This window comes from Naegleria lovaniensis (assembly GCF_003324165.1).
Source record: "Naegleria lovaniensis strain ATCC 30569 chromosome Unknown tig007, whole genome shotgun sequence".
In the NCBI taxonomy this organism is placed as follows: Eukaryota; Heterolobosea; class Eutetramitea; order Acrasida; family Naegleriidae; genus Naegleria; species Naegleria lovaniensis.
Window position 1 is genome coordinate 392,515 of NW_025407829.1, and position 21,881 is coordinate 414,395.

The window sequence follows — 21,881 nt, forward strand, 5'->3', positions numbered from 1 at the left end:
ATCTATTGATGAAAGCAATGTACACAAAGCCAACTATATTTTAATATTATGGACTGTTGTTAAATTTGAGTTGCTACAATTTTCGATAGACTTTTTGGCTTTCCGCACAAACTCTTGTTGGCTTTCACAAGAAAGCCAAGAAACAATGTTAACAAGCATGAGAGAATGATACTTCCAGCAAGAAAACAGGTGTGTTTTCAAAATAAAAGTCTTTGACTGAAGTCTTTTTCTCAGGAACCGGCTTTCGATTCTCTCGGCGATGTCCTTTTCGCAAAAGCGTTTTTGACCACCAAAATAGTTCTAAAAAATATTGAATCTGTCAACACAAAAAACACAGACATGTCAGCGGTTCACTTGACTCCTCGCAAGACCATTCCGCCGGCAATGCTGGTAGTTTGGAGTTCTGTTGCCACCATGCTCTTGTCATCATTATTTTATTCATATCATCAAAGCATGATTTTTTCCTCATCCTTCTTCTTTCACAATACGACGAACCATACCAATCACAGCAACAAGGAAACGCTCGGGCTACCAGTAGTCATGTCATCATTTTTCCAATTTTCCAATTCGTCTTTGTTCGTACATGCTCAACAACAAGAATATTCATGTCTTCAACTTTCACAATCTGACACAGCTTCCGTTATGATACCTTCTCAAGATTATTTACGTTATCGTTTTGAATTCAAATCTGAATCGCCAGTATATCGCTCGAGATTCTTTGCAGATTTATTTTTGAGTGGAATTTCAAATGAATGGAATCAATTGGATGGACAAATGTTTGCATTCTTTGCAGTGATCAAGATGGATGATACCTTCAGGAAGGAATTATTGAAAACTAAAATACTTTCAAATAATCAGCAACAACAACAACAAGTATTAGAATTCAATTCCTCTTGGTTACCATACTTGTACAATTCCACATTCTATGTCAAGAGAAATTTGAAAAATTCAATTGTATATTATCCATTGAATTTTGATGCACGAATTAATTTAGATCCAAACATGATACCTTCTTTGAACCTTTCCTATTCATTACACTACCTCAACTCTGATCAATTATATCGAAATATGATTCGTTTAGATGCTCTTAATTTCACTTCACAACATCACGAAGATGCATCCTCTTTTGGTAATCTTATCATGGGAGATGGACTTGAAAATACCTTATCCATGTTTTTACCAAGTAATCCAAAACAATATAATTTGACTGTTCTATCACCCTTATATACTTCAACAATGATTGGATCCAATCGTAGTGAACCTCAACAACAACAACAACTTGATGTGAATCTTTCTTCCACATGCTCACTCCTGTACAACCCTTCCAAGAATCCAAATATGAATCATGAATTTCTATTGCTAAGTTTTATGGTACGAGACTCTACGTATACTCAATTATTTGACACGATGCAAATGGAGAGTCAAGGACTTTTTGCACCTCTACCTTACAAGATTTCTCAATTTCGATATTCATTTTCATATTTTAATGATAGTGTGGAATGTAGTGATTTTCCATTTACTTCACTTTATACATCTTATATTCGAGTGGTAAATGTGATTGATTGGTTCAGTGTTGGCCTTATTGTATTATTGCTCATACCCATGTATTTTATTTATAGACATGAACAACCGTAAGTATTCCGTGAGTATACGAGTTCAATGATGAGTATAGCATACCATTTGACATTCAATACCATCTCTTCATGCACTTATTATGAATGACACACACATGATGCTCTTGAAATATATTTCACAATACCATCTTGCATGAATGACACATTATGCTCTTGAAATATATAAATTGATCATGCATCATGACACTCTACAGTCTCAAGTCACGATTAATTGTACCCTATTTGGGTATTATTTTCTTAATCATTCTCTTCATTTCCATTCGTTATGATACACAACCTAATCCATCCACTGCTCGAAAGAATATTGTTGCTGTTGCATTCTTTTTAATGATGTTATTATCATTCATTGTTCAAACAGCTCGATATTATTATTTGAGATGGGTTTATCAGAGAGTAAGTATAGTCGTAAAAGTATACAATTCTTCTTATCCCATTATTGTTTTCATTACCATTTATATATATATTTATACATACATGTGTATGATTACTTTTCCAATTAGATTACTACTACCAAGAAACAACATTTCATCACTCGTATTCTCACTTCCAAATACTTTTATTTTATTGCTGTGTTAATATCCATGTGTTTAGGTTTTATATATTTAATAATTATATTCTCTGTTTCAGAAACTCTTACTATTGATAGTGGTGCTATTGATATTACTAGAATTGTATTTCCATCAGCAACAGCATTGATTTTATTAATTTGTATTGTTGTGGATGTGATTTTGAATTTCAAAACATTCTTTTCAAAGAATATTGGAAAATTCTTCTTTTTTGATGATCCATTGTTTTTCAGATCAGAATTATTATTTATTGTTCCAATTGCAATATTCTTTGCTTTGGATAATGCATTATCTGCTGGTAAGTTTATCCATGTAGAATGGAAGTTCATGTACTGTTATGGAAATATTTATATGGAAATATGTAAATCGAATATTTATTTTGAATATTTGAATATATATTTGAATATATATTTGAATATATATACATGACACTAACTGTACATAAAGCCGTGACTAAATTTGTCACTGTTAAAACTTTTTCAATTGGAAGTACCGATTCCTTATATTCTCTCTCTATTGATTCTCTCAAGACAATGATTGGATTCTTTGGAGTATTTCATTTTGCTGATAACATGATGTTTATTTTATTGCTAGGAGAAGCTATGGTTTTGATTGTTACAATATTTAGATTAATTATGAGAAATTACAAGAGTGGAAAGAAGGGAATTTTCTTACTTGCCCCAACTAAGAATCCTTTTGGAACATTTAAAAGTGTTCAAGACAATTTTGAAGAAGCTCAAGAAATTGATACCTTTTTACTAAAAGATGATGGTTACAAATTGATGGAAGACTTTTCAAAGGTTTGTTTCATGATTAATAACTCAATGTTGAACATGTTCAAATGATGTGACTCTATTCTTGAACAATGTTATGAATATATAAGCACGAGTTTTCAACTGAGAACTTGCTGGCTTGGGACATTGTGCAGAAATTAAAAGACGAAAAAGATAACCAAATCAAATACGATTTATTGATGGAGATTCATGAAAAATTCATTCGAACAGGCTCTGAATTTGAAATCAACATTCCTTCGTCGACGAAAAAAGCATTTGAAAAATTTGTTGCTGAGGTTAAAGAAAAGAAATGTGAAATTGATTTTAATCGAATTGAACCCCTTAAAATTGAAATTTCAATGAATTTGAATGACACATTCAGTAGGCTGTCATTGAGCGAAGAATACAATGCAATGGTTTCTAAATGGAAGGCAGAGGAAGTGACAGCCTTGAAAGTTTAACATTTTGAAAACCCATCTTACCACTTTTCGTGCTGGATTGTCAGCCTTAGAGTTGGTCAACAAGTCGTTACTTTGTGGATGTAGCCACTCTAACTCAGCCTTGGTAATAGTAAATTTATTTGGGAAACAATCAAGAGGATCATCTCTTTTTCTTTACATGAGAGTTTGGCATTTGTGGATCATGTTTTCAGTTGGTTTATCATTGGTGTTGCTTTGATAATATTCTTGGAAGAGCTCCACAGCACGATGATAATCCTTTTCAAAGAATAATTGGCATGCTTGATTGTAGGAATTCCATTTGTTCTTTTGTTGTTGATCTGCCAATTCATACATCCACTCATCATCTTGTTTTTCCAATGACACTCCAATTTCGTATATATGAGTGTCTTGTTGTGGTACCTCTCCTTCATTGAAGGAAGATACAAACGTGTCATCTGTGAATGATCGAGTATCAATGTAACGAGTTTGAAAGAATTTCAAACAACTATTTCGAACTGATTCTGAGCAAACAATGGCAATATTCATTTCTTTTGCTACACTAATCATTTTCAATAGATTTTGTTTGCCACTACTCAACAAGGTAAATTGTTTCACTTCTGAGGTACCAAGATTTCCACAATAACATTCATGAGATAACATGGCAAATCTAAAATTCAAAACATCAATGAGGTGAGGTCTCTTTTTTAAAGCTTCATTCGATTTCCACCTCATAAACTTTAAAGATAATAGCTTTTCATTGAGAGATCGACATAATTGTGCTCCCTTGACCTCATGATTTTGTTGTTTGTGAGTTGCGTTTAGAGAAATGGTTAGTGAATCATTTTCAAGTGCAATTTGAACAGCTCCATGACTCCTACACATACTATTCACTTGTTCAAAGACATCACTGTAGCAGTAGTAGCATCAGCAACAAATATCACTCTTCATGAGCATCCACAACCACTTACCTTAATAGAGACACTGTTTCTTGAGGAGCAAGAGAATGAAGTAAATCATTAAGGCCTTCTAACAGCACATGAATCAAAGTCACTTTCTTGGACTCCAAATACAAGGCAAACTTGTTCACATCTTTGGAATACTTTTTTTTAGAACTATTTTGATGCATACTTTTTGGTTCATTCATGGAGGAGGAACGTTTCGAGCTACTCTCCACAGAGGATTGACTATGAGACATGGAACTCGAATTGGAGTCTCCATTGACTCCTGATACCTTGTATGGTTGTTGATTCGGAGATTGAGTATTGAGATCTTGTTGTTCATCAATCTCAGACAACAAATGAGCTGGAATAAAACTCTTGTACAATTTCATTCGTTTCACCATGGATAAAAATTGTTGTTGAAGTAATTGAACTTCTGAGAAATGACTTGGGTGTAAGTTGTTGCAGTTAGAGGTTGTCGTTGCAGCATCGTCTGTGGCAACTGTTGTTTGAGGTTTGACATCAAGGGGTTGTACTTTCATAATGTTTTTTTGAATGTGTTGTATGTTTTAGATGCAAATCATCAACGACCAAATGTTGTAATATTCTCTCCATCTCTTTGCCTTTTTCAAGCAAAGATTTCAAGTGACAATTACAGTTGTAATGGATACGAGTAAGAGATGAGGATGGTGTGATTTCGAATTACCCGCGAATTGATCATTCGTGATGTTCTTCATGGGATACTATCAAGTAGGAGACATTCCAAAGGGAGAGTGGCTTTGGAAATTGTTCGGATATTTTTATGAACCTTGCAGGATTTCATGTTTTTCAAAATGTTTTCCACTTGGCAGAGAGGGAAGGCTTCTGGTTTGAGAAACAAATTTTTCCCGCGGAAATCGCAAAAAAAATGCTTCCATCAAACACACGAACCACTGACTCCAACACCGTACTGGATGATAGGAGTGGTGCAAGTAACTCACTCCTGGAATCAATTAAAAATAGTTTAAATCCTGAACAATACAAAGCCGTCATTTCCGATGAAACGCTACCAGTTTGTGTGTACTCGGGGTAGGTTCCTTTTTTGAATTAAATATTTGATGACCGACAATTCTAGTCCTGGATCAGGAAAAACAAAGGTTTGTTTTGATTGTTCAAAAAATATTATAACTGCTCAATCGTGTGTTGATGATTTTTTTTAAAAGACGATCACCTATCGAATAGCCTATTTAACGGTTATTAAGAAAATTCATCCAAGTAATATCTATGCAATGACTTTTACTAACAAAGCCGCTAACGAAATGAAATCAAGAGTATATCAGCTCATTTCTCAATTTGATTCTGGGAAAGTAATTGAAGAGGGTGACTATTGCCATTTAGGAACCTTTCACGCCATCTGTGCCAAAATACTGAGACGCCATGCCAATAAGGTGAGATCAAATTTAACAACAAGTTTTACCATTCTTGATTCTCAAGATCAACAAGCCATTGTTAATAGTATTCTCAAAGAATCCGATAACTCGATCATTTCAGAATTTGTATCTGGACGAAAACACAATCTTCAAAAAGTACTTAGTGCAGCTACCATCATTCATGACATTAGTGGAGCCAAGAATAGACAACTCTCAGCTTCACAATTTGCTCAAGAGGTCAAAGAATTGTACAGATCAAAGCAAGGATCAAGAAACTATTTAAACTCATATCGCAACAATACCAACGACCCTAACAAGATAAAAGAAGTCATTGCTCAAGTTTATATTGAATATGAAAGGTATTTACAAGAAAACAACATGCTAGACTTTGATGACTTGCTCGTGAATGTATGCACTCTCTTTCACAAGTGTCCGGAAATATTAAGACAATATTCTGAACATTGCAAAGCGTTATTAGTCGATGAGTTTCAAGACACCAATTCTCTTCAATACAAGATTGCTAAAGCATTGTCATCCAAGTACAAAAATATATTTGTGGTTGGTGATGTAGATCAAAATATATACACATGGAGATTTAGTGATTGCTCACTGATGAAAAAACTGTTAAATGAATTTCCAAACATGAAAACAGTATTGCTTAACCAAAATTATAGATCTACAAAGAATATTCTAAAAGTGAGTGATGAAATTATAGCACAAAATACTGATAGAATAAGAGAAGAGAATTTATTCACATTCAATAACACTGGAATACCTGTATCTATACATTCTGTTGACTCGAGTGAAGCGGAAGCAAATTTTGTTGCTTCCGAAATACTCAAACTCATTAACACAAGTAATGGAAAACTCAGCTTTAGAGATTTTTGTGTATTAATTCGAATTAATGCTTCATCTAGATCTTTTGAGAATGCTTTTGCCTTGAAAGGCATTAAATATAGAGTGTTAGGATGTTTCAAGTTTTATGATCGTATGGAAGTTAAGGATATCATCTCCTATGCAAGAATTGTGGATAACGTGAATGATGATATGGCCTTTGAAAGATGTATTAACATTCCAAAGAGAGGTATTGGAGAAAGCTCTCTTGCTTCATTGAAAAAGGCTGCAAAAGCACAAAATCTTTCTTGCTATGAAACTATTCGCCTTGTATGCAAAGAGAAGAAGAAAATTTCTGGCGTTCAGGCTAAAAAAGGATTTAAAGAATTCATTGATTTGATTGACTCAATCAAGGCAAAGCAGGAAACATCACCAAAGAACATTTTAAATGCTATTGTGAAAGGTATTAATTATAAATCCTATTTGGAAGAATATGAGCAATCTACAGCACAAACAAGATTTGAAAATGTTATGGAATTACTGAATATCAGTGCAGAATTCGAAATGAAAGACAAAGATGCCAATTTAACCTCATTTCTTCACAATATCTCTTTAATTCCAGACAATTTCAATGAAGGTGAAACAGATTCCAACGACCAAGTGACTCTCAGTACTATTCATTCAGCAAAAGGTTTGGAATATGGTATTGTTTTTGTATGTGGCCTCGAAGAAGGAGGTATACCCTTTTACAGAGCAGAATCAAAAGCAGAAATTGAAGAAGAGAGAAGACTGTTATTTGTGGCATGTACTCGTGCTCAATCATGCCTCTCATTGACATATTCTTCCTATAGGTTGAGAGGAGGTGAAAATGCTCATTGTGAAGTATCAAGATTTCTGGAACCTATCATTGAAATTGCCAACAAAGCCAAATCACCTCATATCGCATTTGAGAAACCATCCACGCTGATCAACAAACATAAATCTGAGTGGCAGGCATCTCTTGAATTTGAAGTGTCGAGGAGAACACAACAAGTGGCCCATCCCAGCACACAAATTCCACAGCAACAGCAACAACAGATGAAAAAAACTCCAAGCTCTCCAATGGAAAAACAAGGATCTTCCCAACACAATGCCATATGTTTGGACTCATCCAGCGATGAAGATAATGATCAATTGGTAGCAACAAAGAAACGATCTTTTCGTCCAACTTCTGGCAAAGTGAGTCGTGGTATGGACACAAAAAAGACCAAATTACACTAAATTGTTTATTCTTGAGACTTTCTTTCATTCAAAATTCGATTCAAACTTTCCTTGTCTTTCTTTGCAACTTTGGTTTTCAGCTTATCCCACTCGATCACACTGAGTTTTGATTGAGGAGCAGTTTTTAAGGCTTCCACAACTTTATGAGCCTCCTCTTGACTGAAAATCCAATCAATGATTTTCAAAGTCGTACACACATTGTTCTGCAAGATAAAATCACACAATGCTTGAACAATATCGAATGGCACAGCAAAGTCAGGCTTATCAACAGAGAGATTCAACGTGACAATACTTTTGTTTTTTGCCAAATTGTAAAGCAAATGCTTTAAATCTTGAGTGGCCAGTCCACATCCATCAAATGAGACATCCACAAGAGATTTGCTCTCTTCCAATGCAAGGAATAGAGATTGTAATTTTTCTTTTGGAATTTCATGAAAATATTCACAATATCCTGCATCAATCAAGTCAAAGAAATCGATAGATTGGACTTCATCATTTCGAATCTTGTTAATCAATTGGTCCAGTGCGTCAAGTTCTTTGGATAAATGCTCCACAGCTGTTGAAGTGGTTGTCTTTGTCAATTGACTCTCAAGTTGTGCAACGAGTCGTTTCATTTGTTCCAATTCCTGTTGTTTTTCCTTCAAATGTTCCTCTAATTCCTTGATTGTAGACTCTTTCTTTTTGGCATCTAATTGAATGGACTCAATTGTCTGTTGTTGCTCTGTAATTGTTGTGGACAAGGATTCTTCATGTTCCATGACAGATTGTAATTTTGAATCCTTTTCCAATAATTTAGATTCATATTCTTGTAATAGTTGAGAAGTACGTTCTTTGAATGTTGTTGATTCAACTCGAATGGATTGTTCCAGCTCTTGAATCTTTTTATCTTTTTCTTGATTTAATTGTTCAAGTTCATTGAGACGAGTATATGAGCGTTCTTCTTTCAATGCATGAAATTCAATCTCAATTTCTGTTCTCAAATTTTCAAGTGATTGTTGTTTTTCGAGTGCCTCTTGTGTGAGAGTTGAAGATTGTAATAATCGGTCTTGAGATTCTTGAACTTGTTTTAACTCTAATTCTTCTCTCAATGTGTGTAATTCGTGATTTAACTGTTTCAATAATTCTTCCTTATTCTCAACTTGTTGTTTGGCTTTGGATATTTCATTACATAATTGATCGTGATCGTGTGATTTGGTTTTGAGAGATTCTTCAATGAATGTATTCTTCTCGATCAATGTTTGAATGAATTCTTCTTTTTGTTTCAATTGAAGAGTCATTTCGTTGAATTGTTGAATCAATCCTGTCGATTGTAATTTTGCTTGTGTTAATTCTTGTTCCATTTGAGAATGCTTTTCCATGAGAGCATTTAACTCGCTCGTTTTTTGTGATAATTCATTTTGAGATTGAACAAATGAATCTTGAATGGATGTCAATTCCTCCAATTTAGATTCAATGATACTTTCTAATGATTTGATTTTCTCATTCAAATGAACTTGTTCCTTATATTGAGATTGAATGAGGTGTTCTTTTTCTTCAACAGATTTCTGTAATGTTTTGAATTGATCTTCCATATGGTGTTTTTCTTGTTGTAAAGACTCGACGAGTGTGTTGTGAGAGAGTAATGCATTTTCTTTTTCATCCTTCAATCGGTTGAGAAATTCTTCCTTTTCCTGAATAATCTTTTCAAGTTCTTCAATGTCATGATTCGAACGGTGTTGTAATTGTGTCAAGGAGTGAGTAATGTTCTCATGTTGAGTTTTCAAAGTATCAAGTTGTTGAGCAGTTTGAGAGAGAGTAAATTTGGTTTGTTCTAGTTCCTTCTCGAGATTTGAACGTTCCTTCTCTGCTTGTTCCATTTCCCAAGACCATTTGGATCTTTCAGAAATTTGTTGAGAATGTTCCATGTTCAGAGTCTCGATCGCTTGTTGCAACTCGGAATATTCCTTTTTCGATTGTTTCCATTTAGTTTCGAATTGTGAGAGTTGTTGATGAAGGTCTTGAATGATCGTTTCCTTGTCCGAAAGTGTTTGTTGAGCTTGATTGAATTCATTGGTAAAATGTTCTAATTCACGAGTCAAGTTTTGAATCTTGTCACTCATTTCTAATTCTTTGTTTGAGAGTTGTTTCATTTGTTGTGAATACTCTTGTCTGGATTGCTCAGATTCACTCTTGATCAATTCCAATTCTGTCTTGGTTGTTTCGAGTGATTCATTGAGAGTTTTCAATTCCATCTCCTTGAAAGAAATTTGTTTCTGTAAATTTTCAATTTGTATTTGAGTGTGTGAATGGTCTTGAATGGCGTTGGAGAGTTGAGATTTCACGGAAGAAATTTCCATTTCCAATGCTTGTTTTTCACAAGTCACTAATTTTACATGTTCTAAAAGGTTTTCATGTTGCATGGATTTTTCCTTCATCTCCGAATTCAGTGTCAAGAGAATTTCATCCTTATCTGATAATTGTTTATAGAGACTTGTGATGGTTTCATTCAAGGTGTTCATTTCCTTTTCTTTTCTTTCCATCGTTAGATTCAAACTTTCTAATTCTTGAACTTTGTTGGAGAGCAAATTGGAGATGGTGTCATGATATTGTTTCAATGAAATAATTTCATTCTCACTATTGAAACGAGTTTCAGATAACGTTTCAGTGGCAATTTGTAATTCATTTCGAATCTTTTCAATTTCCTTCTTTTTTTCTTCCAATGTTTCAGAGAGTGAGTGTTGATTTAAAACGAGATTTGAATTTTCAAATTCTAAATTCTTAATTTTAGATTCAAGTGCTTGTACGTGATTGGTCGTCTCTTCTAACTTAGAAATGTGTTGTGTTAAATTCGATTTAGACATGGAGAGTTCTCGATCTGTGTCATTGAGTTTCTTTTGCAACTCCATCACTTGTTGTTGTAAGGATTCAATCGTTTCCATATATTTATGTTCCAGTACATTGGAATCTTGTTGAAGGAGTGAAATTTTTTCATGACTATGTTTCAATTCACAATCCTTTTCAGTAATAATTCGATCCTTGTCTTCAAGAGAATGTTTAATTGCTTGAAGAGAGGAATTAATTTGTTCCAATTGTTCCTTATTGACATCCAAGGTTTGTTGCAAATTCAAAATCACTTGTTCTTTTTGTAAAATCTTTGCTTCGAGTTCTGTTTTTTCATTCACAAGTTGTGAAATTTCAGAATTCTTCTCTACAAGTTCATCTTTCAATTGATCCAATTCTGCCTTTTTCTTTTGCATTAAATCTGAATTGATGGTTTGAGATCTCTTCATACTTTCAGAGAATTGATGAGTGACATTGGTTAAATTTGTTTGTAAATTGGCACATTGTTGAGTCTTTTCTTCAAGACTTGTCTCAAGTTCACTTTCACGTCTTTTTAATTTGTTAATTTCAATGTTGAGTGTTTCTTGTTCTTTCACTTTAGATTTTAACACATTTTCCAATTCGAGAGCACTTTGTTTCATGTATTGTGAATGATCTTGTTGTTGTTTTTCAACCAAATGTTTGAGATTGGAAATTTGTTGAGAGAGTGATTCTTTTAATTCACTGGATGAAGATTGATGAGATTGTAATTGAGAAGAAATTTGTTTGAGTTCATGTTGTGATCGCTCGAGTTGTTGTTGATATGCCTTTTCAATTTGTTCCAATTCGAGTTTCTTCTTTTCTTCCGATGTGAAAAGTTCTTGTGCTTGGATTTGAACGGATTGTTCTAATTGTTGAATTTTCTTTTCGAGTTGAGAAATGATTTGTTGTTGTTCTGTCATTCACATATGGGATGATGAATTTTGAAATGTCAACATGAGGGTCGTCATCAGAGTGATAACATCAGTCATTACAATGTGAAAGAAATAACAGAGTTGAAAACAACGTGGACATTCAATTGGGACATTCATTATAGCGAATAGAGGTGATAGGACCAACGAACTTACCACTCGTACTGGTTGTTTTACTGGATTGACTTGCTATTAATTTCTTTTCCGTCTTTTCTAATTCAGTTTGCAGCTCTTTATTACGTAAATAGAGCACTGCATTAGCGACACCACTCAGACCCAAAAGAGCTGCAGAGCCAACGAACAATCCTTGTGTTGATGACATTTTCGAATAATCCAAGGACACAATGATGATGAATAGACAGCTGTCTGAACTCTTCACAAATTTTTTAATGATGGGTTGACACCCAAAATTACACAAATAAAGACAAAACATCGATTCGCCAATTTGAGACACAAAAAAAGCGCTCTCATTTTTCTTCTTCAGCTGAGCTCAATGCATTCATTTACTAAGAACTTTCCTCATGATCATCCTCGTCATCATCAAACAAGTCCTCGTCGTCGTCAACATCTTCATCAGAATCCGTTGAAAAGTCTTCAGATTCATTTGAGACCACTGCTCCTTTTGAAGTAGCATTTGTGGTTGTTCCAGTAAGTTTTGCATCAATTTGAGTTTGTTCTTGTATTTTAAAGTTGGTAGTCAATAGAGACCTTTTCACCTCTTCTCGTGTCATTGGAATTAAAAATGGATGTTGTAATAATTGCTTTGCAGTGGATCGATCTGTTGGGTTCCAGCAGAGACATTTGGACAGAAAATCTAACGCTTCTTTGGATATTGAATATGTGGAAGCTTCTGATTCTGTTATTTCTGGCGATTTTTGGTTCTTGAGAATGTGGAAAAATACCTGCAAGGGCTCTTGAAGTGATTCTAGCTCAGGATAAGGTCTTCTTCCAGTTAATGCTTCTAAAACAATGCAACCAAACGAGAAAATGTCTGAGGCAGTACTGCTCTGAAGTTGCGACATGACTTCGGGCGCTATATACATACACGTTCCGGTAATAGTCTTTTCTCCAATTTGAGGCGAATTTATCTTTCGTGAAAGCCCAAAGTCAATCAGCTTGGGAATTCCCCAACGATCAATCATAATGTTTGAGGGAGAAATGTCTCCGTGAATAATATCTTTTCCATGCAAATATGCAAGAGCTTCCACAATTTGTTTGGCGTAAATTCTCACAATATTTTCGTGTAATCTTCCAATCGCACTATCTCGAACAACCTTATGTAGTGTATCACCATGCACGAGCTCCATGATCATAGAAATACTTCCGTTGTTGTACTTGTCACGATCTTCATCGCAAAGTCTTGTAAATTTGAATAAATCACTGTTGTTATGAAATCCAATTCGGGCAAATTGAAAATTAATATGAGGATTGAAAAAAAGATGTACTACTAACCTTGCAATAAATTTCACAATATTAGGATGATCTCCAATATCTTCTAAAATCTTAATTTCATTCACAATACGGGCAAATACAACATCAGATTTTTCACTCTTGTACATGTGTTTAAGTTTTTCCAAGTAGCAAATCTTAAGAGCAAAATTTTGACCCGTGATGATATGAATGGCGCTATAAACCACTATAATATTCACGGATAAGATTTAAAAAGTCACATATTGTTGTACTTACCTGAAAAACCTCCTTTTCCAAGTTCTTTTCCTATTTGTGTTGTATCAAATAAATGTTTTTGCTCTTCGAATGTTGGACAATATAATGAACTAAAATGATAAATATCTCTATACCAAAGTGCTTTCTGCTGCTCATGAGTAGACATTATACTGGTTGGTGTTTGACTTGATCTTTCATCCTTAATTTGATATTCTTCATGTGTTGTGATCTTCTTTTCAGGTTGTTTGAAAATATCATCTTCAGAGAAGCTTTTGTGCAAACCTGATTTCTTTAGGCTGTGAGTGTGAGGGTGATAGGAATGGTAGGGAGGTGATATGGAGTGATGATGATGGTGATGGTGGTTGTTATCGTTATAGTGATGGAAGTTATGATGAGAATTTTGTCCATAGGTATGTGGAGGTGACACAAAATACATGCCATGATTGCTGCTATGAGATGGCTGTATCTGTTGAACAATTACGAGCGGCGATTGAGTTTCTACAAAAATATTCATTCTCTCGTTTGCAAAGTTGGTCGCCAACATTACAAATGGCTCCAAGTCCTGACCAAGAATGGATATTGATAACGAACTGGCTTCAGAATCTACGTCATCATTATCAAGTTGTGATTCATCTACATGAGCCTCTAACTCAAACGCTGGTTCATTTTGTTCGCCTTCGCTAATATCTTCAATCTTTACACCACTAGCCTTAGTCTTCTTTGCTGTAAGGTAATCTTGAATTGCTGTTTTCAACTCTTCTGTAGATCTGATGGTAATCAATTCTCCCTCCATATCTCTATATTTCAAAATTAAGGCATTTACATCAATCTGACCTTCATAATTTTGGCCAGTTTTTTGATCCAAAATTTTGCGTTTGACATCGTTGAGAGCATCTTTAGAATCGTCAACATTCTTTTCAAACCATTCCAATAATGATACCTTGTTTTCTTCATGATTGTCCGTATAGGTATAATCGCTAAAGTATTGCTCTGGATTGAAAGTATCTACTGTTAAACTTGGAATTTGTATCACAGTTGATCTTGACGTCAATGGTGTTGATGGTGAATGTGAATTACTATGGCTATTGTTATAGGTTTTTGTGACAACAAATGTCATTGGAAAAGTTATTGATGATATGTCTTCTCCATCTTGCTGAGAAGGCTGAAGTGTAAAATCATCCTCTTGAAGCGTAATATCTTGAGGTATCTTTTCTTCGTTTGAGGTTGTGCTACTATGTTCTGTATCTGTAATTTCTCCAGATGTTTCTTCATTATCTGAACTATAAGTAATTTCTGTTTTTGGAGTTTGTTCTTGAACTTTTTCTAAAGGTTGACCATCAGCATCATCAGTTTGCGTGCAAATGTCCACATAACGCTTTTTCAGTTGAGTCTTTGCTCTTTTATGTTTTGCACTAATTGAAATCGAGTTAGAAGCTTTTGATCGCCTTCTTCCATTATTTTTTCGTTGTGTATATATTTCAGATAATCTCTTTTCTGGTTGTATTTCTGGTTCATTCCACTTCACTTTAATCATTTGAACGACGACTGATGTCCTTTGACCACCTGTTATTGAAGATCTTCTAGAGGATAAAGTGGTATGTGTGTTTGGTGTTTCATTTGGGCTTGTTGACAAAATTGCAATGACATTTCTCTCTTGCTTAGTTTCAATACTTTGAGGAGTCATGTTTCTAAATCCTCGTCTAATGTTTGTTTCTTCTCCATTTGAGGTGATATGAATATCTGGAACTTTTTTAGTTTCATCGTCAACCTCTTCTATCGTATACGGTATGTGTTCTGAATTATTAGCAGAGGGTGTGGTAACAGAATGTTGCTCAGGGTGTGTATCCGCAGATGTGAAATACAAGCTTGATGCTGAAGAGACCCTTTTATGACCTCTTCCTCTTCTAGTTTCTGCTGGAGACGGAAAACTTGAGGCAGTGCTGATGGAAATGTGATTAACAGGTCCATTGTTATTAAGGGAAGAGCTTCTGTTGTTGTCACATGAAGCACGATCATTCAAAATTTGAATGAAAGAGGTGGAAGGAAGAGAATGAGAATAAATTTCAAAAATATGAGGTTCCTCATGATGGCTTGAACTAATTGGAGTTAAGTTGTAAATGTGAGAATGATTACAACCTTGAGAAAAGTAACTATCGCTATTGTTTCTATGATGATGTTTTCCATTGCTCGTTACAGGTGATGAATTATTACTGATACTAATGTTGATGCTTGAAAAATGAGAATTTGACTCAAAATCTGCTGATGAAGTTCTTCTATGGTTGGCCCTGTGGTTGGCTCTATGATGTCTCAATGGTTGGGAAGCATGTTGATAAAATCGTGACGATGCGGGAAGATTTTCATCATCATCGCTATCACTACTATTCTCAATAAAATTGTTTTCTCTTTTAAAGCTTTTAGATTGATGTTTTGTGCATGACGATGAAGGGATGGGTCGGGTGTAAGACCTTCGATTTGATGATTGTAATGGTGGGGATCTCTCATCTGCAAAATCATCATCATCTTCAACCTGATGCATATGATACAAAGGAGAGTCATGGTGATGATGCGTGAATGACTCTAGAGGGCGAGGTGTTGGATCCAAATAATCAATTAAATTAAAACGTTCTTCTTCCTCACCTTCTCCACTAAAATTAAAAGCAGACCCTGATGATAATGGAGAATGATAATTAGAAGGTTTGGTGAGCCTAGATTTGTTAGGTGGAGTTCTTGAGTTTGGCGATGCTTTGGAATTATAATTCTTTTGGGTTGTTGTTTTATCTGCATCGGATGAGGCTGTTGTTTCAAAATCTACAATTTCAAAATCAAAATCATCTTCTTCATCGTGGTGCAAAAAGCCTTCACAATCAGGAGGTTCAAATTTTGGAGGCATTCGCTGATGAAGAACGAGGCTGTTGGAAGAGTTGATTATTTACAATGCTGTTTTAATTGTAGTATATATTGCTTTGAGAAAGGCAAAGAACCGTTGATGATGAAAAGATGTGGCCTTCGAGAGAAAAAGCCACTCATCAATACACTATGGCAAAAAGTGAATTGGCCGTGATCTTTTTTTTGGAGAGAGAATGGAAAGATTGGCCATTCGTTTCAACAACCCCATCTCTTCGACAACCAGTAGACGCTTACCGAATGATTTGGGTTCTTACAGTGAGCCGAAGCAATACTAGCGTGTTGCTTTATGCTTTGGCGTTGTCAAGCGTCAGCCCATCACTTACGATTACAAAAAAAACGTTTGCATCATCAACATGCAGAACCGATTATTGGAAGAAGAGGACGATCAACAGCTACTTAGTTCAAACGCAAATACAAAACCAACCGAACATGCTGTCCACAGTAAGTCATCCGTTCTCATGAGGCACAACCTAAATTCCAATATTTCTCGTTCAACGAATTATTTTGGAATTTTTGTTGTAAATACTGGTTTGGTTCATCGGAATGTTTTTATCTATGTGTTATAATGATACGAAACATTGAAATATTTATTAATGTATCATAATAGATCCAAAGGATGATACCCGATTTGCATGGTGGAAAATGAAAAAGAGTAGACGATCCCATGCAGTTTGTTGGTTTATGATTTTAGCAAGTGGTATTTTAATGACTGTGATTGGTTTAGTGAGCATGATTTTATTAGTAATTTATTCACCAACTCCAAAGGAAATGTATGTTTGTGTGTCCAAGTGTAATGATTATTTGTTTTGATTTTGATGGAATAATATTGACCTGCTTTCTATCACAAATCGAAAATTATAATGATGGTTCTTTCTCGATGCGAATATTCATGATGATAAATGTATTTTGATACAATCAGTTTGGATGGAAAGGGCCCCATCAGTGAAAAGCAATGGAAAGAAATTGTTTTGGAGACTTTTGGTATTCTGTCTGGATTTGTCATTGGAATTGGTCTTGTCATGTCGATCACACCCTTAATTTGCAGCTGTTATATCATGAATCCAAAGGAGTTTCAAATTCCTGGAATTCACGACGATGAAGAGGATGATGGATTGTAAAATAGATAAACAACTTGACAGCAACCACTCGATGGTTGTTTCAACATTATACAACCAGCTGTTTTGCAGAGTTCATAAATCTCAACTTTTATTGTAAACAAAAGGAACAGAATATCCCTAACCAAATATTCGTGTTGATTTCAGAGAACATGGAATTATCTTTGAACTTGAGTTTGTGAATTTAAATTAAATTGTACAAATACCACTTTGGGATTTTCCTTAATGAGATCACACTATATTCCATGAATGACTGTGGAGTTTATAAAACATGCAATGGTTTCAAAGCACTCCTGGTTTCACCATCAAAACAAAAACTTTGAATCCAACAACACCAATATATCGTCATGAAACAGTTTGCATTAGCTTGTTGTTGTGTCTTGCTTGCTTTAGTGTTGGGCCATTTTACCCAATTCTCCAACTCACAAGACATTGTTCTTCCCCTCTCTTACAATGTGGCTTCCCATCGATTTAATTCATCCATCAGTGTGAGAGGAACTGGTAAAACAACCACTGCAGTCACTCAAGCAGATTTCTCAATATCCATTGAAGCACAAAAAGTGTCTGCCTCAGAGGCTCAACGAGAAGTTGGGCAATCATCGACACATATCATGGAAACTCTTCAACAGATTGAATATGTATTCAAGTTGAGAACATCCTCCATTACCTTGTATCCTGTCTATGTATACAATGAAACCACAAAGGAATCCACAAGAATTGGTTATAGATCCTCCAATAGTATCTTGTTCAGTGTTAGTAATTTAAGAAGTGTAGGTCCTGTGCTCGATAAGCTCGTCGAATTGGGTGTCACTCAAATTAGCAGCATGAGCTTGGTAGCAAATGACAGTTCTATTGAAAACGCTCAAAATAAGGCTCTTCAGTTAGCTGTTAAGGATGCCATGACCAAGGTGAATGCAGTACTATCCACTATGTACGATTCTTCATCATTTGAACAAATCAAGAACCGTTTGGAAGTTACCGATATTAGCCTTGAAGGTAGTAGTCCAATTTCAGTTTCCTATCCAATGATGTATGCACGTTATCAAGACTCTGCTGCTGGAGGCGCTGCGTCCTCAATTCCTGTCGTTGGTGGAGACATGACCATTCAATCATATGTCTCTTTAAAGTTGCAGTATTAGGTTTCTCTCAAAGTATTGTTTGAATTAAAATTTGCAATTTAAAAAATGCAAACACGAGAAGGGAACAATGTTGGGAACCTCCCTGACACTCAGCCTTTGTCATCTTCATCGGAAAATAATGACGACGTGAGTTCCATCTCTTTGAGTCAAAATTCATCATCTCCATTTGCTCATCATCAACTCCCTCTAGAGACCATTGTTTCTGAATCAGAAATTAACTTGGCTGCTTCAGTTCTTGAGAGACTTTCTCATCACTCCTATCATTTACAAGACCCGCGATTAGCCCAATTAATTCATGCTGGATCTTTACTATTCAAAAGAAAGATTTCCAAGGAAGAACAAGCAGAAATGAAAAGAGAATCAAGAAAAAAGGCTAAAGAGAAATTTAAAAATCACGACAAGAGCATTCTCATGCAATCAGTGATGCAAATGAAAAAACATAATGAAGTTCATTACTTGAGACAACAAATTGCAATGATTCCAAACGCACCAAATAGTGAGGTACCAAAACTTACTCACGCTGAAGAAGATGAAGTCATTATTGAGAGTATTACAGATGAAGATGTTGTGTCAAGTTGTAGAAATTCTTCAAATGAACAAAACGATAAAAAGAGCATGACTGAGACCATGAACGACAACAACGAACAAAACGGGACAGCATCTGACATGATCCAACCGTCCAACAGTAATAACTCTAACAAACTGTTGAGAGCTGTGAGGTAGGTTTTTCGAAACAAATTCCTTTTGTTTCAATTTCATGAAACCCCTTTTTTGATAGATGTTATATTTGTCACGAAAAGACCCATGAAATACATCACTTTTATCATAAAATGTGCCCAAAATGTGGAGAATTCAATTTAGAAAAGAGAAACCAAACAATGGATATGACGGGTAAAATTTGTTTAGTCACAGGTGGTAGAATTAAAATTGGGTTTTACACTGCCCTCAAATTATTGAGGTGTAATGCTGAATTGGTGATTGTCACTTCTAGGTTTGTTTTAATATTTGTGAATTAGTTGGCCTGGACAATGTTAATTGTCCGTTCAATTAATTTTATAGATTTCCAAAAGATTGTGCAAAGAGATATTCATTAGAACCTGATTTTGAAATGTGGAAAGATCGTCTCAAAGTTTATGGTATTGATTTTAAACATATTCCTTCAGTGGTACAATTTGCCGATCACCTTAATCACACGCTTCCTAGATTGGGTAAGTTTTTACCAATATCTTTCACCATTCTCACCACACTATTTTCTCGAAATTCTACAATAATTTTCATCGTTGACATGTTATAACCACAAATGAAATTTTGACCAGATATTCTTATTAATTGTGCAGCTCAAACCATTCGAAAACCTACTGCATACTACGAACATGTGGCAAAATATGAATTAACGACAAGTCTTCAAGACCTATCTGAAACGCAACGAAAATTATTGCCTTTAGATTTTTCAATGAAAATCATGCCAGAACAAAAAGATATTGCACTTCGAATGTTATCATCAATGGAAAAGAGAGAGGCCCTCGAATACAATCCACGATCGAAGAATAATGATGAACATGAGGAGAATTCTACAATTACACTTCATACCCCTCATTCTACTTCACTTAAATATAATGCTATGAGAGATGAAGTGAATGTGAGCTCGAGCAGTTTGTTGTGTCAAATTCCAATTCTAGATGAGGACAAGTCGTACAATGAACAAAGTTTTCCAAGAGATGTATTTGATGTTAATCAGAATCAAGCAGATTTTAGAAATACAAACTCGTGGATTCAAAAATTGGATCAGGTAAGTGTGTTAAATTATATCCAACAATTTTATTCAAAATGATAAAACTATGATGATGTTTCATCAAACACACATCATTGATATCAACCCATTCATCGAATATGATATACAATGAATATACAACGAATCAATTGAAATACCAATGATTTATGGCCATTTAGGTGCCTGTTTTTGAAATGCTTGAAGTTCAAACCATTAATGTCACTGCTCCATTTATTTTGACATCCAAATTGAAACCTCTTTTAGAGCACGGAGCGACTCATTCATCAACAACCAATCCTACTCATGAACCAATGAGCTTTGTTATTAACGTTAGTTCAATGGAAGGACAATTTTATAGGCGTTCAAAAGGAGTGCATCACCCACACCTTAACATGGCAAAAGGTATGTTTTAAGAATTTAATTTCGCCTCTTCCTTAATTGCTCAATTGATTTTTTTGGAATTACATTACTCACCAATCATACGATATTGGATGATATCTCAAATATTGAAATTAGCCTCTCTGAATATGATGACAAGAACAAGTGCTGCTGATTATGCCAAAGACTTTATTTACATGTCTTCAGTGGATACAGGTATGTGTTTATTATTCTCTTTTAAAATCTCAAGTTGATTGTATCTTTACATAGGATGGAACAATGATGAGAATCCTTTGAGCGACTTGGAGAATATATCACAAACATACTATTGTCCATTGGACGAAGTGGATGGTGCTGCTAGAATCTTGGATCCAATCTTTTTGGCCTTGCAAGGTAAACAGAAATATTTTGGCGTTTTCTTGAAGAATTATTCTCCTTTCAGATGGTAGTGTGAATATGGTCTTTTGTTGATCAGTCGTTACAGGTCCTTTCAGAAAGTTCAATTTTATTCACACACTTGGAATGTATCCATTCGTGACTCTCTTCCAATACACGTGTAAAATGTTTAGCTAGTACTATTTGAGCGAAAGACTAATAAATCCGGACTAATCTGTTATGAGCTATATGGAAAAAGGTTATGATTAGAGAAGTCGTTTTCGAAAACGACGAGTGACATGAGAACATTTACGATGCAACACTTGAATGAACCAATCCTACTGGTAGTGGTGTGTTCCTTTGATCCTTTCATCAAAACTCTCACTCCTTTGTTGATGTTGGCGTTCAAGACATAATAAAAAACACCAAAACATTGAATTCGAAATCAAACCCGTCCCTCTATGGTCAGGGTTGATGCTATGTATCTAATTAGATTCGTGATCATTTTGTCTCACAACAGTAAATTCAACAAACGACACGCTCCTCGATCCGTCTTTCACAACAATTGTGACTAGAGTAGTACAGTAATAGTATAACATCCAATCATCAATTATATTTTATTAGTAGATTTTATTTAATACTTGCGCGAGTTTGGTCTTTGGGGCTGTTGCTGCCAATCGTTGTAGCCTTCCACAGAGAACTCTCTATTACATTCCAATTTCTCAAAGTTCTTCATCCCGACAGAGACATCATCAACGTGATGAACCAAGAATCAAACCATTCATCTTCAAACGGTAAGGACGATGGCCACCTCGACCATTCATATTTCTCCTCTTCTGCTTCACCACCACAACACCAACAACCGGTTGTTGATGATCTAATTTCCTTTTCCTTTTCGTTCATTCCC

The 21,881-nt window shown here is 35.0% G+C and overlaps 8 protein-coding genes across 8 annotated transcripts; 5 read left to right on the forward strand and 3 right to left on the reverse strand.

The window, feature by feature from the left end:
* Positions 1 to 339: 339 nt before the first annotated feature.
* Positions 340 to 3,434, forward strand: C9374_014020 (uncharacterized protein; the record flags this gene model as incomplete). The annotated part of the gene is made up of 5 exons (XM_044689962.1): positions 340 to 1,631; positions 1,829 to 2,027; positions 2,135 to 2,498; positions 2,648 to 3,000; positions 3,084 to 3,434. The coding sequence occupies 5 exons, from the start codon at positions 340 to 342 to the stop codon at positions 3,432 to 3,434; spliced, it is 2,559 nt and encodes an 852-aa protein (XP_044553452.1).
* A 153-nt stretch (positions 3,435 to 3,587) lies between these two features.
* On the reverse strand, positions 3,588 to 4,893 carry C9374_014021 (uncharacterized protein; the record flags this gene model as incomplete). Its single annotated transcript, XM_044689963.1, has 2 exons — positions 3,588 to 4,320; positions 4,382 to 4,893. The coding sequence occupies 2 exons, from the start codon at positions 4,891 to 4,893 to the stop codon at positions 3,588 to 3,590; spliced, it is 1,245 nt and encodes a 414-aa protein (XP_044553453.1).
* A 365-nt stretch (positions 4,894 to 5,258) lies between these two features.
* C9374_014022 (uncharacterized protein) lies at positions 5,259 to 7,854 on the forward strand (the record flags this gene model as incomplete). The annotated part of the gene is made up of 3 exons (XM_044689964.1): positions 5,259 to 5,419; positions 5,466 to 5,487; positions 5,554 to 7,854. 3 exons carry the CDS (start codon positions 5,259 to 5,261, stop codon positions 7,852 to 7,854), a joined length of 2,484 nt encoding a protein of 827 aa, XP_044553454.1.
* Positions 7,855 to 7,859: 5 nt separating this feature from the next.
* Positions 7,860 to 11,946, reverse strand: C9374_014023 (uncharacterized protein; the record flags this gene model as incomplete). Its single annotated transcript, XM_044689965.1, has 2 exons — positions 7,860 to 11,608; positions 11,781 to 11,946. The coding sequence occupies 2 exons, from the start codon at positions 11,944 to 11,946 to the stop codon at positions 7,860 to 7,862; spliced, it is 3,915 nt and encodes a 1,304-aa protein (XP_044553455.1).
* Positions 11,947 to 12,130: 184 nt separating this feature from the next.
* C9374_014024 (uncharacterized protein) lies at positions 12,131 to 16,179 on the reverse strand (the record flags this gene model as incomplete). The annotated part of the gene is made up of 3 exons (XM_044689966.1): positions 12,131 to 13,004; positions 13,077 to 13,260; positions 13,311 to 16,179. 3 exons carry the CDS (start codon positions 16,177 to 16,179, stop codon positions 12,131 to 12,133), a joined length of 3,927 nt encoding a protein of 1,308 aa, XP_044553456.1.
* Positions 16,180 to 16,549: 370 nt separating this feature from the next.
* Positions 16,550 to 17,314, forward strand: C9374_014025 (uncharacterized protein; the record flags this gene model as incomplete). The annotated part of the gene is made up of 3 exons (XM_044689967.1): positions 16,550 to 16,637; positions 16,804 to 16,966; positions 17,116 to 17,314. The coding sequence occupies 3 exons, from the start codon at positions 16,550 to 16,552 to the stop codon at positions 17,312 to 17,314; spliced, it is 450 nt and encodes a 149-aa protein (XP_044553457.1).
* Positions 17,315 to 17,658: 344 nt separating this feature from the next.
* Positions 17,659 to 18,450, forward strand: C9374_014026 (uncharacterized protein; the record flags this gene model as incomplete). The annotated part of the gene is made up of 1 exon (XM_044689968.1): positions 17,659 to 18,450. The coding sequence occupies one exon, from the start codon at positions 17,659 to 17,661 to the stop codon at positions 18,448 to 18,450; it is 792 nt and encodes a 263-aa protein (XP_044553458.1).
* Positions 18,451 to 18,495: 45 nt separating this feature from the next.
* On the forward strand, positions 18,496 to 21,048 carry C9374_014027 (uncharacterized protein; the record flags this gene model as incomplete). The annotated part of the gene is made up of 7 exons (XM_044689969.1): positions 18,496 to 19,169; positions 19,229 to 19,441; positions 19,510 to 19,658; positions 19,767 to 20,239; positions 20,401 to 20,623; positions 20,738 to 20,815; positions 20,870 to 21,048. The coding sequence occupies 7 exons, from the start codon at positions 18,496 to 18,498 to the stop codon at positions 21,046 to 21,048; spliced, it is 1,989 nt and encodes a 662-aa protein (XP_044553459.1).
* Positions 21,049 to 21,881: the final 833 nt, after the last annotated feature.